Here is a 16,560-nt window from a genome sequence, read left to right as displayed (position 1 = left end):
TTAAATGATTAGTCCAAGGTTATTCTAGCCATCACTATTCTTGTCAAAAATAATCAAGTTGTTTTTTGTAACTCATAAATGGAATTTTTTTCTGAAGAAACAAAGCAAAAGGAAGAAAAAAATAATATTAAAATGAGTTGTTAGAATGATAATAATCTATTTCAAAATCAGTATGAACCATGAAAGGAGAGGTAAAACAGTGACATAAAGTATAGGAATGCTTCTTGAGCGAGATAGACACTGCTTGTGGTTAAGAAATGAGGAGCTGGGGCTGGGGATATGGCTCAAGTGGTAGCGCGCTCGCCTGGCATGCGCATGGCGCTGGGTTCGATCCTCAGCACCACATACAATTAAAGATGTTGTGTCCACCAAAAACTAAAAAATAAATATTAAAAACTCCCTCCCCCCCTAAAAAAAAAAAAAAAGAAAAGAAATGAGGACCTGGGCTGCACATGAGGCACTTGGTTCCATCCTCAGTACCACATAAAAATAAAATAAAGGTACTGGCACTGTGTCCACCTACAACAAAATAGATGTTAAAGAGAAAAGAAAATGTTAAAAATAAAAGAGAGGGACTGGGGTTGTGGCTCAGTGGTAGGGCGCTTGCCTAGCATGTGCAAGGCCCTGGGTTGGATCCTCAGCACCACATGAAAATAAATAAATAAATAAACAAACAAGCAAATAAATAAATAAAAAGGTACAGGTGCCCAACTACAACTAAAAAATAAATATTAAAAGAAATGAGGATCTTCAAATCTGGCACACTAGAGTTCACTTTGGCTAGAACCTACTGTCAACAGAAAAACACTATACTTGAACAAGAAGGGTTACACTGGTTCATATTCTTCAGATAAAAGGAATTAGTGTCTAGCTGGTCATTCAACACATATTCCAATAGTAACTAAGCTTAAATTAAAATGTCTTTGTTATCTATTTTAAAAAGACAATTAGAGTTTAGTGTGTTGGTGCACACCTATAATACCAGGTCTTGGGAGGCTGACGCAGGAGGATCGCAAGTGCAGAACCAGTCTCAACTAAGTTGCTAAGTGAGGCTCTCAGAGTCTGTGTTGGTGAGACTCTGTCTCAAAAATAAAATAAAATAAAATAAAAAGGGCTGGGGATTTGGATCAGTGATTAAACTCCACTGGTTTCAATCCTTGGTACCAAAAAAAAAAAAAAAGTCAAACATAAATGAAAGTTGGGGAATTATAAACTCAAAAGCAATCTAATGAAAACTGTGGACCTATTCCTGCCAAAAATTACTGTATATAAACACTGACAAAAAATTATACATTTAAAATATTTCCCTCACATTGAAAATCTTAACACTCAGACAAAACACAAGTTAGCATTTCCCAAACATCAGTCTTTTTTAATTCAAAAATTAGTGGTCACTCCCTTTAGGGGAAAAAAAAGGAAATTTTGATATAAATGTAAATTTCAAACAAATCTTAATTTAGTCGCACATTAAAAATGTTCAAATTGTGCAGTGATCTCCAACACATAATTTGATACATAAACTTCTTGAATTGATGGCATTAAATGCCTAAAATCTCTTTTTCCTTTCTTCTAAGTTTAGGAGGTCCTTTTTGGCAACAATCATATGCCTGTGTCATCAAGGAAATAATTCCAAACTCCTTTTCAATTTTTAGGTCATCCAAACACAATTAGCCTTAAAAAGTGTTCATCCATGTTTCCAATTGTTAGCAGACTTTTACCAGCAGATGAATTTAGAAGATACTGTCACTGAAATCAGTTTGCCTAAATACTAGAAGATTCCCATGGTAGTTTGCCAAATAAAATTGTGATTTTTTTTCTGAAAGCTGGATCCACAAGACTTACTGCAGCAGTTTTATATCATTTAAATATCCAAAAATAGCTCAGAAGTAAGCCAAACCATGAATAAACTCCTTGTCAAACTATTCTGAGAGTAGCCTTTCTTTTTCTCATAAACAAATAAATAAATGAATAAACAAGGGGACAGCCTTCTAAACTGCAATATGCTGCTTTAAGACATTTTCTTTTGAGAATCAATACAATTCTGCATTACTGTGAGTCTTTTATGCTTTTATCATTTCTTAATGAAACCTGTCAAAATGATAGTAGTTTAAGGGCTTGGCTTTGATAATGTTGATTAGTTTCATGATGCTAAGTAACAAGTCAACTGTAAAAGATTTAAGTCATGAGGACTTGGAAGTTTTTCTTCACCGAAGCAGAAAAAACAGATGAATTGCTATTACTTGTATTGGCAAGTACTCCAACCGTCCCCACTGGACCAAGCTCCCCTTTCACTATGTCAAAGATACCCAAAGCCTTCCAACTCTCATACAGGCATATCAGTAAATATACATCTGTTATTCACCAGTGTATACAAATGACATAAAAAACAAAAACTGGGTGCACAAAATAATGCCAACTGTTATATACAAATGCTTACTGAATGGGACGAATGGCATTACTCCCTATTTTATAATGATTCACTTCAAAATATTAAGACAATTAGTTAGTAGTTCTATAGTGTTTAATATCATCTGACTGAAATTGTACTACAGGAAAGAATATAAGATAGCAAAATTTTGGTAACCAGTTGAAATTTTTTTTACTTTTCCTATTTAAATTACCATCTAATCTGGTGGGAAGATGGAAAAGTAGAACTAGATAGCAAATTTTGACTCCTCTAGCAGTTCAAAATCAAAGCAGTGAGAGAACAACTTATTAGAGAGGTAGTTGCCAGGTGAAATGGTCTACAGAACAATACTGAACAGTCAAGAGATTTAGGCGAACTCAGAAATTCTGGTTACTGAAAGAGAAAACAGGTAGGAATTTCTCAACCCCAACCAGGACCAGGTTGGAGGGATAACAGAGAAAGAAGGTGAGGCAAAGGTGACATGCTTACTTCAGTAACAAAGGTATGAAAAAAAAAAAAGAAAGAAAGGCCAAGTTAAGCAAGGAAGAGCTGCTAAGTCACTTAGAAGTATACAACCTATCTCAAACTCTAGTGAAAACTGTGACTGCCAGCCATCTTGTAGAGATCACATCTAAGCCTCTCTCCCTAGGAGGAATTAAATCTATACAACTACATCCAAACTTCAGACAGCAGGAAAAATGTCCTAGGAAAAGCCTTTGAAACAGGGTACCCCAGTAATCTGTACAGAGATTACTGCTATCTGAAGGTTGTCAAGCCCTCCTCCCCTCACAAGGGGAATAGGCTAGAGTAAAACAGAGAACAAGTCACTCTCAGGGAGTGCCTAACTGTTGGCCACAGCAGTGTGATCCCCAATAGCTGGATATATTACCACTACTAACTTGCAGTGCTGTCCTCCACAGAGGTGCCCACACATGTACCCCCCAAATATGGCAGACATCACTGAGCACACACAGTCATGAACCCACTAGAGAACATGCTCAGGCATTAGTAAGAAGCCACAGGATCTATAGTAGCTGAGGGCATAGCTCCTTCTGCCCCAGCAGTGTCATCTGCCCTTCAGCTACATGCTCGACAGACCCCACCACTACCAACCACCTGTACAAACAGGCCCACCAACAGTGTGCCCTGGCAGCAAGCAGAAATCTGATGATCCACAGCAGCCAACAGAAGCCAAGCCCCAGGGCTCCATGACCACAGAGGGTCCACAGACATTGGCCACAAAGATGCCAGCTGCACATGTGGGCACACCAACAATGAACCCCAATGGTGGCAGAAGCCACAGAATTTGCAACAAGCAGGGCAGAGGCCCCTGGCCCTAGCATTACTGTGTTCCATAGGACCCCCAGGTTTGGGCCCTACAGTCTGTTGCTGCTGCCAAACGAAGGCACTTATGTGTCTCTTCTAATCCACCACAAATACCCAGATATACCAATGAACAGAAGAAGCTTCCTAGATTTGATTCAGAGGAAGAATGGTGAAGATTACTTCCTCTATACGCAAAGAGGATAGAAGTAAATCCAAGGAGGTGTGGGCATTTACTAAACCTTCCAATGCCTGACGAAATCCAAATCAGGAAGGTTCAATAAGAATTGGCTCCATCTCAAATAGCTCAGCATGGAATAAAATAAATCTCTCTAATTTCAGTTTTTTAAGCTTTATTTTATTTATATTTATGTGGTGCTGAGGGTAGAACCCAGTGCCTCACATGTGCTAGGCAAGCACTCTATCCCTGAGCCATAATCCCAAACCCTAATTTCAGTTTTGATTTTACAGATTTTTATCTTGCAAATTGATTTGACATTTTTTCTCTTATCACTTGACAATGCATTCATTAATCTAATTTTATGTATTCATTTTAATGCTTTAAAGCATTAATTGGAACTACTCTTTCTTCTCTTTACTCATGTTTATATTCTCCTCTCCTGTCTCTCTTTTTCTTCTTGCAGTATATGCTCCTGCCTCTACCACCCACATTTTATGTTTCTTTTTCTTTGATTTTTCCTTCTCATGCCCAATATACTTTAATAGTTAATTACACTTTTTTTTTCTCAGTCTATTCTAGAACACCATTTTCAATTTCCATTTTGATAGTGGAATTGTGGAGAATATTTTCAGTACATTCTTAAGCTTTATTAGTATATGACTTTATTTGGAAGTGATCAGTTACTGGGTGATTATTATCTCCTCTCAAAGCTGTGCTTGAGTACTGAACACAGCAGTAGATTCACGCCAAGTGGAAGTATTGACACTTAGATGTATACTCCCTCAGGAACTTAGTAAAGAAAAGGCAGATTACTAGAAAGTTTCTTGCAGAATAGTAGAAGAGGTAATCATCCTGGTAGATAAAAAAAAAAAACCAACAGAATAGGTAATATAAGAAAAAAGGAATAAGACATCCCCAAAAGTGAACAATACTCCAATAAATGATGCCAGAGACACCAAAATGAAGGAAATGCCAATAAAAAATACAAAAGATGATTATTAAAATAATTAATGAATTAAAGAAGATGGAATAAATCAACTAAAGTAGAAAATTCAGGATATAAAAGAGTATTATAATAAAGAAGTAAAGATTCTGAATAAAGAACCAAATGGAAATCATGAAGAAATTCAGCTGAAAATCACACCAACAGAATAATATTCTGTGGAAGACAGAATTTCAGCCAGTGAAAACAGGTATATAACTTTGAAAATTCAATCAGCAATAAAGAAAATAATTAACTATGATCAGAATATATAAGAAATGTGAGACAGCATCAAGAGTCAGCATCTACGAATCACTACAAAGAGGAATCTGATATAAAAGCTAAGGGCATGCATAAATTTATCAGAGAAATAATTTTAGAAATTTTCCCTAACTTTGGAATGAGATGGACATCTGGATACAGGAAATATTCAAAACCCCAAATAGACAAGATCAAACTCCCCGACATATTATAATTAAAATACCTAACACAGAGAACAAGGATAGAATTTTACAGATACCAAAATGAAAACATCAGGTGACATTTAGAAAAAGGCCAATTAGAATTACTTTGAATTTTTAAGAAAAGATTCTAAGTCAGGAGGAATTATAACTCAGTACTCCCAGTCCTCAAAAAAATTAATTGCCAACCAAAATTGCTTTTTCCAGCAAAGCTGTCCTTTAGAATTGAAACAGAAATAAAAATCTTCCAAGATGCCAGAACTAAAGAGAAATACTTCAAGAAATACTACATAGAGAAGAAATTAAAAACAAACTTCAGAGGGTCCCAAATGGATGAATCTCAACAGAAGAGTAGCTGAACAGATGAGAATTAGGCTCAAAATAAACATTAGAAACAAATTTAAATAGTAACAAATTTAAACAGCAGGAAATAATAAACAACACTCTATTATAACACTGGATGTAAATGGCCTCACCTCTCCAATTAAAAGACATAGACTGTCCAACTGGATTACAACACAAGACCCAATTATATGTTGCTTGCATGAAACATACTTCACAAAGATGTTCACAAGTGGAAAAAAAATGAAAAGTAGTATTTCATGCAAATAGAGCATGAAAACAAGCAGAAGTATCACTTTCATATTCAACAAAGCCAACTTTAAGCCAAAGCAAATCAGAAAAGACAAAGCTGATTTCATAATGATTAAAATGAAAAATCAAACAAGAAGATATAACAATAGCAAATATTTATGCCCAAAACATCCATGCATCTAATTACATAAAATAAGTATTGCTCTACATACTCACATTGATCCCAATATAATACTATATGATTTCAGCATCCTTCTCTCACCAATAGATGGGTAATCCAGACAAAATCAGTAAAGAACTTTACAGCTGAAAAATACTATAAACCAGACGTACTTAACACATATATACAATATTTCATCTGATGACATCTGAATACACTTTCTTCTCAGCTGCACTGAAACTTTTTCCAACATAGGCCATAGGATAAATCACAAAGCAAGATTTAGCAAATACAAAAGGGTCTATATAATTCCTTGCATCTTATCAAGATAACAACGAAATAAAATTAAAACCAACAGGAAAAAAACATTAGAAAGTACATAATACATGGAGTTTAAGCAATATACTTTTCATGATGAATGAGCCATAGAAGAAATTTTAAAATTTTTAGGATCTAACAAGGATAGAAATACAACATGCCAAAAAAAATCTCTGGAATATTATAAAGGCAATTCTAAGAGGGAAGATTATAGCTATGAGTACCTACATAAAAAAAAAAAAAATTGGAAAGATCCCAAATAAACTAATCATGTGTCTCAAGATCCTTTATAAATTAGAAAAAATAATTCCAAACCCTTAGAAGGAAGAAAACAATTAAGATCAGGGCTGAAGTTATTGAAAAAATTAAAAAAAAAAAAATACAAATGATCAATGTAAGACTTGGGTCTTTCAAAGAATAAACAACTTTGATTTAAAAAAAAAAAAAAAAAAAAACTTTTGCTAAATTAACCAAAAGAAAGAGAAGAGTCAAATTAATAAAGTAAGAGATAAAAAAAAAGGGCCATTGCTAAGTAAGAATGACACATGTCATGACCCAGGTCATTTGCAGTGACATTGCATGTAAGGTGACCTTGCTCAAGGACCAGGGCGGATCCGGGTTTAGGGCGGATCGGGGTTTAGGGCGTTCCCGGTTTAGGACAATCCAGGTTTAGGGCGGTTCCAGGTTTAAGGTGTACCCTGCTGGGAATAGGGCATATCCTGCTGCCTCAGGCGTGCCGGCTCCTTGAGTTCCTTGAGTTCCCTTTGAGTTCCCTTTGGGATTCAGAGAGTATTTTGGGATTTTGCCCAGAACGTGATTTGGGCCCAGAACGTGAATTTCCCCAGAATGCATGTAGAGTGCTGGTGTGAGTTCGGGAATAAAGAATTGCTGTTTGAATCTACAAGGCTGTGAGTGGCTCGTGATTTTGTGCCCAGCCAGACTGCGGCAAATATCATCACAAATATCACTGAAAAAAAAGGATAATTAGGTGCTATTTAAAAAAATATATTGGCAAACTGGAAAAATTAGGAAAAAATGGAAAAATTTCTAGATAGAAAAAACCTACCTAAATTGAACCAAATTATATAGGAAACTTAAACAGATCAACAAGCAGCAATGAGACTAAAGCAAAAAGTCTTCCTAAAAAGAAAAGTTCAGGACCAGATGGATTCACAACTGGTTCTACCAGACCTTTAAAGCAGAACTAATGACAATGTTCTTCAAATTACTCCATGAAATAGAAAGGTAGGTGAGGACACATCCAAAACCCATTGAAATCAATATCATCCTGATACCAAAACCAAATAAGGCAATGTCAAGGAAAGAAAAGTGCAGATAAATATCCTTATTAATGAACATAGATACAAAATCTATAATAAAATTTTCAGAAATTATATTCACTAATGCATTAAGAAGATGATAAATAATGACAGGTTGCTTCCATTTTAGGGATGCAAGATAGTTCAACACAAGATAGTTCAACTGTTAATACAAAATCAACAGTTTTACTATTATCAGACTTAAAAATTCTAAAATAAAAATAACTGTCAGCTTGAATATTCCAAAGTTTGCATACTTTGCAGACAAGAACATCTGCTCTTCATCCTCCTCAGTTCCTATACTAATTCAGATCAACATGGTGATTTATTTATTAAATGTTCTTCACATACTATCTTTATATTTTACCTAAACTAATTAGAGATTGAGTTGGTTTTTTGACAATTTTTAAATTATTTATCAATCATATATGAGATCTATAGTATAAAAAAGATAAGGAAATCTCTACTACATTAACTTTAGTTATTAAAAATTTGAGACAAATTTAGTTAAAAAATTTAAAAACCTCTTTAACCCATAGTGATTAAAGATAGTAATCAGCTGAAAATATTGGAAAAAAACAAAATTATTATTATGAAATATGTTTTAATAGATATGAAATAATATGGAGTGACTAGCTTCAGTTATTTCTATCTTTTTAGTTTTATAATTGCTTAATACTTAACATTTTTAAAGCAATAACTAATACATTTTCCAATAATAACTTTTCATAATTCATTAATACAGTTCAATGACTTTAACTTTAAAGCATTCTTCCAATTTGGAAACCAAGTACTTTCAAAGCTATTACTTCTGAGGTGTTCTGGGAATAATATGCGAGTTTCTTGAACCTTAAGCATAATTCCTCAATAAGAGCTATGACATCTTACCAATTATAAAGTTATGGAAAGTTGTACTTACTGAAACATCTTTCAGGTTTTTCTCAAAGTAGAAATGACAAGATTCTTTAGAAAAATCAAACTTGTATGTATTACTTGGTCCTGGTCCTGACACCAATGCTTTTCTTAGTTCATCCACATATTTTTCTCTTTCCATTGCCATGTCATCAGCTTCTTGGGAAATTGCCAATTCAGAAACTATGGAAAACATTAATGAGTTTAAAAGGAATATTTCTAAACATGAAAAATATTTGCTTCTCTGTTCCTACCATTTTATCACATATATCTGAAGTTTAACAAAAGGTAAAATTAATCCCCATATCACACATTTCTAAGTCCAATTACACCTTTTAATGAAACTAGTGATTTTTGAAAACTGCATTGGTTTAGTCTCAAATTTCATCTGAAAATCTTGAGATGGATGGAATAATTTCTCAGTCCTTAGATAAAATATATCATTGTAAATTACCATGGAAACTACCATTTTGTGTACCTGCTCTTCAGTCATAGCCAGATAAAATCATTTCCTGTTATGATTAATATGCTTGGTATTTTCCAATGTCTTTCTTCTTTGACTCAAAGATCCAATGGTCTATAGTCTATTTATCACTCACATAGGCACAGTCAAACTAAGTAAAAGTGAAGTTCATTCTTTTCATCTTGTGTGCTAACAAAAGAAAACATGGATGAAGGGAAGTGATAAGAAATGGGAAAGGAACTCAAATTCATTTAGTTACCTCACCTATGAAACACAGTATACAATAGATCTGATTTCCAATATCCTTATCTATCTATACATTTTCTTGATTTATCCCTATATATCCTCTTTGTCTATGTATAGTCTTTATTTCTTTTTCATAATATACTGTTCTTACTCTACCTTTCTGATACAGTTTGGATGTGGTCCAAAGGGTCCATGGGTTCCCCAAGGGTTCATGAACAGAGAATTTGGTCCTCAGTGTGGCTATATAAGAGAGGTTGTTGAAATTTTAAGAGGTGGATCATAGGTCCTTAGGTCAATCAGAGTGCTGCCCTGGGAAGGAATTAAAATAATTCTAACAGCATCCTGAGTCAGTTCTTGCGAGAGTGAATAGTTGTAAGAATGAGGCTGAATTACTCTCTGGCTTTCAGTTTCAAGATGTAATTAATCTCTTCAGGGCTGGGATTATAGCTCAGTGGTAGAGTGCTTGCCTACATGTCTGAGGCACTAGGTTCAATTCTCCATATCACATATAAATAAATAAATGAAGGTGCTTCGACAACTAAAAATATTTTTTTAAAAAATGATGTAATCTCTTTCTCCTGCATAGGCTCTGTTTTGATGCTGCCCACCAGTAGGCCAGCACTAGAGACTAAACCAATGGGACTGCCTCAAAAATTATGAACTAAATAATCCTCTTTTCTTCAAGGATAGCCTGCCTCAGATATTTCCTGACAGTAACACAAAACAAACTAATACACCTTTAAAATATTTGAATGTTTTAAACATAATTCACATCTTTTTCAAATTGGTCTTTATGTTTGTTTTCTGGGACATTAATCCTATTTCTCTTATCTACTGATTCCCTTTTGTTCTGCTTTTTTGTTTCCCCTTCCTGCCTTATGATGTTCAACCATGGATTTCCCTAGCCAGAGTGGCAAACACTCCACACAAAAGTGGTCTTAAATGAAGGTTGATGGTTTCTTGGAGTCCTTAGAGGTTTCACCAGTTAGACATCAATCTTGTAAGTTAACTTCATTTTTTAAATTTATTTATTTATTCTTATTTGTTATACATGACAGCACAATTCATTTTAATTCATAGTATACATACAGAGTACAATTTTTCTGTCTCTGGTTGTACTAAAAGTAGAGTCACACCATTCTTGTTTTCATACATGTACTTAGGGTAATGATGTCCATCTCATTGCACCATCTTTCCTACCCCCATGTCCCCCCACTCTTCCTCTCCCTTCCTTTGCCCCACCTAAGGTTCCTCCATTACTCCCATGCTCCTCCGACCCCCATTATGGATCAGCATCCACATATAAGGGAAAACATTTGGAATAGACTAACTCTAGATAGGGCAGAAGGGTGGGGGAGGAAGGGAGAGAGCATGGGGTTAGCAATAATGGTGGCATGTGATGGAAATCATTATCCAAAGTTAATGTATGAAGATATGAATTGTTGTGAATATACTTTGTATACAACCAGAGATGTGAAAAATGTGTGCTCTATATGTGTAATATGAATTGTAATGCATTCTGCTGTTATATATAAATAAAAGAATAAAAAAGCCAACTCTGAAGTAGTTTATTTTTTCTAGCCAGTTTTCTATATTTAAAATATTCTTTTATTCTTTCAATCAAAATAGATCAGCATTAACCCATTGCCATGTTTTTTAGCAATGTTTTACCTCTTCATCCAAAAATAAGAACTGTCACACACTTTCACTAGCATACATAGTTAACCTGTTGTATCTTATTCCACTTCGTAACAACCAACTACTGATTTCTCTTACACAGAAATGTATAGCTTAAATAGATACCATAATAAGTATTGCAAATATTATCCTTGAAATTTCTTTATTTTACAGTAATCCTTATATTAACACTTCTTATTATCATAAAAGATGAATGAAAAAACGGTGAATGTAAATTCAGTTTGACTAAATAAAACAGAATTTGTAACATTCAAGAAAGAAACAGAATTTCACAATGTATTTTAATTGTAAAAATGATAAAATAATTATCAATATTACATGCTTAGTTTGTCCCTAAAATTTAAACAGAAATGAATAAGGCATAAAATATGAAATAAATTTTAGAGAAATATTTCAAAATTTAGAAGATAGAAATAGTATGTAAAATAACAAAAATATTTTAAGTAAAATATCACAACATAACTTAGAAATGACTTCATAATCATAGAAAGTTTTAAAAAAATGTTTTAATAAAATACTTTAGAAGATTAAACTTTGGTAATCTAGTAAAACAATTATAAATATTTTGACTTTATACCTGCCATGTTCCAAATACAATTTGAAGGTTATAAACATTTTTAAAAGATTATCAAAGATTTAAAAAATTAAAAGTATATTTTATAAAAGAGTCAAAATTCTACATATAGTTTTCACCCCTGCATTATAAAGTTTTAGGCTATGGTTCTGTTTTGTTCCAAATATAGTACATGTTCATTGGAAAATAATTCAAACTATATAAGTGGATGAAGTAGAAAGAAAACTCCATGGCCACAATCCAACACAAACTCTTGATCTGGCCAATCTGCTTCCTCTGCCTCTCAATATTTCCCTGGGGTCCCAAGAGGAGATACATGTCAAAAGTACTATTCACATCTTGTATTAAGAGATCATTTCAAAATTTTAACAAAGTCTAAGTACTAAGATTCAAATGATAATCAGAATTAGTTGGGTATATGCTAATTTATTTAATAACAATTATAGAAAATGGCATTAAATGTTACAAATCTGCGTATAAACTGGTCACTACAAGTAAAAGTAATCAGTTTTACCCATATCTATTGAAGAAACTACAATTTGAAGAGAGGATGGAATAATAACACATTATTTAAATTTTACATTTTAAAAATTTGCTTTTAATATTACCTGTCCCAGTCCATGCTGACTGACCATCAGTAAGTGTAATAACAAAACCAGATCCTAGTGTTTTCTCCCAAGACACTTGTAGAAAATGAATTATATTGGCTTCAGAGGCAAGACAGATTTTGCTTACTTTTCTCTCCATTTCTGGTTACCTGTTATGAAAGATAAAATGAGTATTTTACAAGAAACTTTATTTATCAAATGGCTATGTTTTCTATCAAAGTCCCTCAGCTATATAAATTCTAAGGAAATAAGTAAAACAAAAACAAACAAAAAAAAAACATATAAGAGAGTCAACCAAAAACTCAATAAATCATACTTTTGTTCAATATCAAATCAAGGCTTTTACAAATGAGAAAAAGGCCCACAAATGGCAAAAGATTAGTCCCAAGTAATGGAGCTAAATAAAAATTACCATCTCTATTTTTAAAGAAAGTTGCTTTAGCATAAGCCAGTGGAACAAAATATACTATGTCAAGAGTACATGGGAGTTAATCTGTAATAGTTTCTTAAAGTTTGTTATATTATGTGTTAATTACATTTATTGATCTGATTTATTTATATTTATTTGAGCTATTAAGGAAGTTAACTAACATGTTACCTTGTTAACCATTCAAGTGGGATAATGCCATTGAACCTCACAGTGGTCGAAAATTGCAAAGAAGTGTTTTTATTGTATGTGTTCTAACTACAGTAGCTCTATCATATTAAAAATATTACTTATAGCATAAAAAATTACCATCTCAACAATATGAAATGTAGAATTCACCTCTGGAGAGTGTCAGTCACAAGAACTTGTGTGAAAGACCTGGGAGTAATCTTAACAACTGGAATATAACCATAATTAGTAAGGAGGAAGTCTTTCTGGAGGAATGAAAAAAGAAGGGTAAGAATAAATAATAGGAAAAGAAAATCTCAAAACCTAACAATTGCCCTTTCTAAGTTGTGCCCATGGTCAGTTACACACTTTCCCTGAGACAAGAGCACCTTGTAATAGATACATTTGGATGGGTTATAGCAAACTATCACAGCTTAAGACTAATAAAAAAGTTTTCATTTTATTAATTTTTTTATTTAGGTATAACTACAGACAGTACTTGTGTTGAGGCGGGCCAAAATGGCTATAATTGGGCTCCCTTGCTAAGGCTTCCAGCAGGCTATGTTATGTTTTCAGTATGTGACCAAGGCCATAATTGGGTGTTATGGGCAGTAGTAGCCAATGCCATAAGTTGGTAATGCTATGGTTAGTGTGTAGTCAAGGTCAGAAACACTCTGATTCCGTGTATGTACTGGAGGTCATGATCATTAGGTTGTGAATATGTGCCCACTTTTTTAACCTGTTGGCAGTGTGCCTTCTTTGTTTGGCCTGTGTATAAAAAAGCCTATGGAAAAGGCTGGGGCTGAAGGAAACAACTGGAGCAAAATGTAACTGGATGGGGGCTAAATCTGAAGCTGAAGGCTGTTGCCACCTCTGAATAAAGCGTCTACTATCCTAACTGCATCTTGCATCTTCTTCCACTTGCAGGAATCTCAAATCTGTTTCCTGAGTTTGAGCCCCCCACTCAATAATATGTATCAACAATACAAATTGATGAATTTTACAACTGAACAAATGTAAGCAAGGCAATACTCATATCAAGAAGCAGAATTCATTCTCACACTCTCTCCCTTCTCATCACTACCTCCCCAAATAACTCCTATACTTTAACAAAGATAAGAATTTTAAATGTTTTTATATTTTATGTAAATATAATTTTACAGCATTTTCTATTTTGTGCCTAGCTTCTTTTGCTCAATATAATGTTTGAGAGATTCACTCATTTTGTTTCTTAGAGTTATATATCATTCTCAGGGCTGTGTAGTCTTCCATTATGAATATAGTAAAATTATTGATCCAATATCCAGTGATAGATGTTTGGTGGTTTATAGTATCACAGTTTACAGTATTATGGAGTATTACAAATAGTACAAATAGTACTGCCATAAACATTCTGGCAAATATCTATGCATTTTTATTTAGGATATACCTATGTTGGAATACTGGGTAAGAGGAGCTGCATCTGTTGGGATTGGGTACTACACAACCAACAATTTTTGAAAAAGGTTGTTCCAATTTATAATCAATATATGAGAATTCTGGTTGGTTCAAATCCTGCATTTCAGCCTTTCTGGTAGGTATGTAGTAGTATTACATAGATTTTAATTCATATTTCCTTAATGAATAATGAATACTGACCCCTTTTCATATATTTATTAGACATTTAAATATACTGGTTTATGGAGTATCTGTTCAATCTTGCTATGTTTTTGATTCATTTTTCTCTTTGTTATTAATCTGTCTTTTAAATATTTTAGTTTGATTGCGCTTCATTTTGAATATTTTGAATGAATCATTTTATAGACACATGCTTTGTATCTTTTTTCACTCGGAGTTATTCTCATAGTGGTTGTTTATAAATGAAAAGAAGCTCTTAATTTTAATATAGTACATTTTCATCGTTTTTTTTACCCAAGGCTACTGAGCTATATCCTCCAATTTTTTATTTTGTTACTTTATTTTGAGGACAAGGTTTTACTAAATTGCCCAGTTTGACACGTCACAAAGGAAGGCTAAAGGGCACAAGGAATCCAGATAAAATACCAACATGAAAGAAAAAAATATAAAATTAATAGTATAAGACCCCTTCAAATTGATAAATTAGCAATCATCCTAACTTCTACTTACAGTTTACTTGGAAAACAATTTATTCTTCCCAAAGAAAAATGAATTGAAAACTAACACTTATAGATTCCTCAATTAAGCAGGTAAAATATTTAAATAATCAAATTTGTATTCCTGGCATCATAATCAATTAATTTCAAAATATTTATTTTAAATATTTCATTCAAAACCTTTTCCTGGGGCTGGAGATATAGCTCAGTTGGCAGAGTGCTGGCCTCACATGGCCAGGGACCTGGGTTCAATCCCAAGCATCATACACACACACACACACACACAAAAAAAAAAAAAAAAAAAAACTTTTTCCTACAATGAAGTCCTCTTTGCCCAGATGTGCTTATATTACTTTTAGGTAAATAATTCAATACACTTAACATTCAGTAAATTACTCACATGCTCTAATCCTTTAATAACTGGAAAATGTGTTATTGTTTTCAATCCCAATCACTAAAAATCACATATAGTTAGAGACAATTTTAATGGGCTCAAAACCCTTAATTGTTTTCAGGGGCAAAGGTTACAGAGAACACTATGGAGCCCCCGCCCCCCCCTTTTTTTTTTTGCCTCTACAGTATTTATATGCAAACACACAGACACATGCAGATGCCCACACACTTACATGAATCCTTTCTTTTCAAACATGCCTCAAGTACCAGGGTTATGTTAGCATTAACTTTGTGAAAGCAAAATATAGCACTTTAAATTATTTTTATTTTTTTTAATTTTTTAGTTAAACATGGACACAATATCTTTATTTTGTTTATTTATTTATTGTTCATGTGGGGCTGAGGATCAAACCCAGTGCCTCACATGTGTGAGGCAAGCACTCTGCCACTGAGCCACAACCCCAGCCCTAAATTATTTTTAAATAGTGATTCGTTTCATTACTATTTTTTAACCAAATTTGGAACAATGATAAATTTCTAATTATAGCAAAATTCATTTAAAATTTAATATTACAGATGCCTGTCAGTCACTCATGCTACTTTCACAGTAATATAAAGGGTTTTCATTTCAATAATGTTAAAAAAACTAACTGGGGGATAGATTAGTTTCAAAAATATCTCCAAATTATTCACGTTTCAAATGTTTTCCAATTTTCTGATTTATTCTAGGTACTCACCACAAAATTAAGATTTTGATTTTAAAGAATCTATTATTTCAGTATACTTACATTTGAAATTTTGATGCTAATTATAAACTAAATTTAAGTACTTCAAATATTAATAGCTTACATGTGATAACTCAGTATCCGCAGTATTTTATGCCTCAGTAGTCCCAGAAATTTTTCTTTAAAAGAATTAAGTCTTAATTTTCTAAAAATATATTAATTGAACCAGATTTTTTTGCTTTGTTTTGTTTTTTTGGTACTGGATATCTATCCCTGGGGTACTTAACCACTGTAACACATCCCTAACCCTTTTTATTATTTTCTTATTTTGAGACAGGGTCTCACTAAGTTGTACAGGGCCTCGCTAAATTGCTTAGGCACGCTTTGAACTTGCTCTCCTCCTTCCTCAGCCTCCTCATCCACTGGGATTACAGGCATGTGCCTTTGAACTAGTTTTTAAAGTGTTTCACTGTTTTATTTACTGAGG

At 33.4% G+C, this 16,560-nt stretch overlaps 1 protein-coding gene across 4 annotated transcripts in view; it reads right to left on the bottom strand.

Moving 5' to 3' along the window:
* Positions 1-16,560, bottom strand: part of Xrcc4 (X-ray repair cross complementing 4) — a 248,567-nt gene that overhangs the window by 213,688 nt on the left and 18,319 nt on the right. For 3 of the 4 annotated variants that reach the window (XM_046428150.2, XM_046428143.2, XM_046428166.2), the window contains 2 exons: positions 12,247-12,395; positions 8,665-8,840 (listed from right to left, as the gene is read on the bottom strand). In XM_046428150.2, the coding sequence (XP_046284106.1) occupies positions 8,665-8,840; positions 12,247-12,385 (315 nt within the window). In that variant the 5' untranslated portion in view covers positions 12,386-12,395. Of the gene's footprint in view, positions 1-8,664; positions 8,841-12,246; positions 12,396-12,982; positions 13,108-16,560 lie in introns of all 4 variants that reach the window. The other variant, XM_058574460.1, reaches the window with a different exon arrangement.

The sequence above is a fragment of the Marmota monax genome, unplaced genomic scaffold (assembly GCF_021218885.2).
Source record: "Marmota monax isolate L192 unplaced genomic scaffold, Marmota_monax_Labrador192_F-V1.1 WCK01_AAM20220418_F8-fsc00018, whole genome shotgun sequence".
Classification (NCBI taxonomy): Eukaryota; Metazoa; Chordata; class Mammalia; order Rodentia; family Sciuridae; genus Marmota; species Marmota monax.
Note: the sequence above shows the minus strand (reverse complement) of the source record. Positions and strands in the feature narration are given on the sequence as shown.